The 2,500-nt window shown below is 44.2% G+C and overlaps 1 protein-coding gene and 1 pseudogene across 1 annotated transcript in view; one reads left to right on the top strand and one right to left on the bottom strand.

The window, feature by feature from the left end:
• The window catches only part of LOC134459939 (zinc finger protein 91-like), a 302,568-nt pseudogene that overhangs the window by 212,535 nt on the left and 87,533 nt on the right, over window positions 1–2,500 (top strand).
• The window catches only part of vps16 (VPS16 core subunit of CORVET and HOPS complexes), a 30,109-nt gene that overhangs the window by 19,396 nt on the left and 8,213 nt on the right, over window positions 1–2,500 (bottom strand). Inside the window, exons 8-9 of the mRNA XM_063212447.1 lie at window positions 2,202–2,257; window positions 1,427–1,516 (exon numbers count right to left, since the gene is read on the bottom strand). Coding sequence (XP_063068517.1) covers window positions 1,427–1,516; window positions 2,202–2,257 — 146 coding nt within the window. The remainder of the gene's footprint in view (window positions 1–1,426; window positions 1,517–2,201; window positions 2,258–2,500) is intronic.

The following is a 2,500-nucleotide window of genomic DNA, read 5'->3' as shown; positions in this document are numbered from 1 at the left end:
AGCACGACAGAGAGAATCTTTAGACCCCGACGCGGAGCGGAGGGGTCTTGTTCTCTCTGAAGTGCTGCTATTCCACAAAGCGACCGACTCGCCGAAAGTTAACCCGCTTATTATATGGATATACTTAAATGATTCACACATGGCGGGGACATTTCTTTAGGCCTATTTAATGTTAAGTCTATTATAGTTTTTAATGTCAAAAGATTGTTGCTGCGCAAAACAAAACAGTGCCGTTGTGGAACACCGCTAGGCAACAGCTAGGTAGCCAGGACAACAGGTGTTGTCTATCACATCACCTGATTAGAGTCTTGTTGAAAAGTTGCTTTAGCAGTAAAAAGTCTTGTTGCCATTGACAGCGGTCTGTTATAGACCAACCCGTCCGTTATCGAAAAATATTGATCGTTATTGAAATGAATGGAGCATTCGACCGATGACGTCACACCATATAATAAAAATAGTTATCACCCGGTGAGCAGACAGAATGTCTTCTGATTCGCTGAGCAGGTGTCCTTTATTCCCCGGTAGCAGGACACCTATGATGTCATGCGGGCGTGCGGGCGTCCAAGTTGCTTCTTTTCTAACTTTCTGGAGAGGTGCCGTTACTAGTTCTATCGCATCTGGTTGTCTAGTCAAGACCGCGTCGTTAGTTCTATCGCATCTGGTTGTCTAGTCAAGACCGCGTCGTTAGTTCTATCGCATCTGGTTGTCTAGTCAAGACCCCGTTACTAATTCTATCGCATCTGGTTGTCAAGTCAAAAACCCAGTCGTCAATTCTATCACATTTGGTTGTCAAGTCACCAACATTCTGCGCGCGTCCTTACGTGCCTCCGATAGAGGCGCGTCTCACTAGATTAGGAAGTGGTGCCCATGGCAACGTACCAAGCGCAGTGGTGAATCTACTTTCTCACGAAGCCTTAGATCAACATATTAATGAATTAATACTTAAATGCTGGTAACCGGGTGATAAGCGGAATAGCGGCCTTCGAGGTGTCCCGATATCAAGGGAAAATGGACTTGGCGAAGCGAACAGCCTTTCGGCTGCGCCGTCGGGCTGTTTAGAACGCTCCGCCTCGTCCATTATTTCCCTTGATATCGGGACACCTCGTCGTCCGCTATTCCATACTTGTATGACACTTAAACAGCCTTGAAATTAGTTATTTTCATAGAGGTATTTAAAAAGTATAAAAGTATAAAAGTTTTGCTGGATTCACTTTGTATTAGTCTTGTTCCTGTTTTACAAAGGTAGGCAGCAGCCTGACAAAGCCATGCAATGATGTTACATCCAAGTAGTATGCACTGCACACTACACTGCAGCCCTTCCTATATATATATACATTTCAAATAGGGTGGTATCGGTGCAACACTACTGTAGTTACTATAGATGGCTATCATAATGCATTGAGGTGTGAGAAGCGGTGAAGGATACTGGATGGTGTCTTTACAGGTGCCCACCACCAGGAGGTGCCGATCCCACATGATGACAACGGACGGCTGCTCGCTCTTAGGCCTGCGACACCTGAAGAAGAAGAAGACAAGAAGCACACACCACAACTAGGGTTACCAACCATCAATGAAAAATAATGAGGGACACTTCATTTTCGGAGGGGTCTGAGGCATCTGAGGCGTCTGAGGCGTGCCCCCTCCCCCCCTCCCTAAAAAAAAAGATGTTTCTTAGATGTAATTTTAACGTCCCGTGTCCCATTTCAGCTCAATACAGAACCCGTATTTTTATTTCTAAATATGCGATGATTCCTCATTTAAAGGGACAGTGGACAACCTTAATCACAAAAGACCGAGCAGCTACCAGAGGTGTCAAAAGTAAAAGTAAAGGTTAAAAAAAGGCAACACAGTTTCCTTCCAACACAGGAAACATATCAGAGTAACCAGTAGACCTGAGTACTGTAGTTGTTTTATGATCAACTGACTCTGCACGGGTTGGATCATCTTTACTATCAAGCTGACTAACAGCTATTTGCAGGGTATTGGTTACAGTCCCTGGGGCAATGTGGGGTTAGATGCCTTACTCAAGGGCACTTCAGCCATGGATGGAGGTGGAGGGAGAGGTAAGGGCATTGCAACCATTTGATTTTAAGACAAACCTCCCTCACCATAAGCCACATCTAATACACACAAACTACAGGTACAACTTTCTGAAAACACACACACACACACACACAACACCCCTCTGCAGTGTAACGTACCAAGCCATCTGCTTCGGTGGACTCCTGACTTTCGTATCCACCTCACTCAGTCTGTCCTGCAGGAACATCAGAAGAGACAACACCTTCAGCACAATAGCAGACTCACAACAACAACAACAACAACCAACAACAACCAACAACAACAACAACAACAACAACAACCAACAACAACCAACAACAACCAACAACAACCAACAACAACAACTCATAATTTTCAGCACAATAATTAACTCATAATAATACTGTAGTATTACCACAATACACAATACACATTACACACTAGTAAAAATCACCTAAAA

This window comes from Engraulis encrasicolus, chromosome 12 (genome assembly GCF_034702125.1).
Source record: "Engraulis encrasicolus isolate BLACKSEA-1 chromosome 12, IST_EnEncr_1.0, whole genome shotgun sequence".
Classification (NCBI taxonomy): Eukaryota; Metazoa; Chordata; class Actinopteri; order Clupeiformes; family Engraulidae; genus Engraulis; species Engraulis encrasicolus.
The sequence above is the reverse complement of the archived record's forward strand: the minus strand, read 5'-3'. Positions and strand labels throughout refer to the sequence as shown.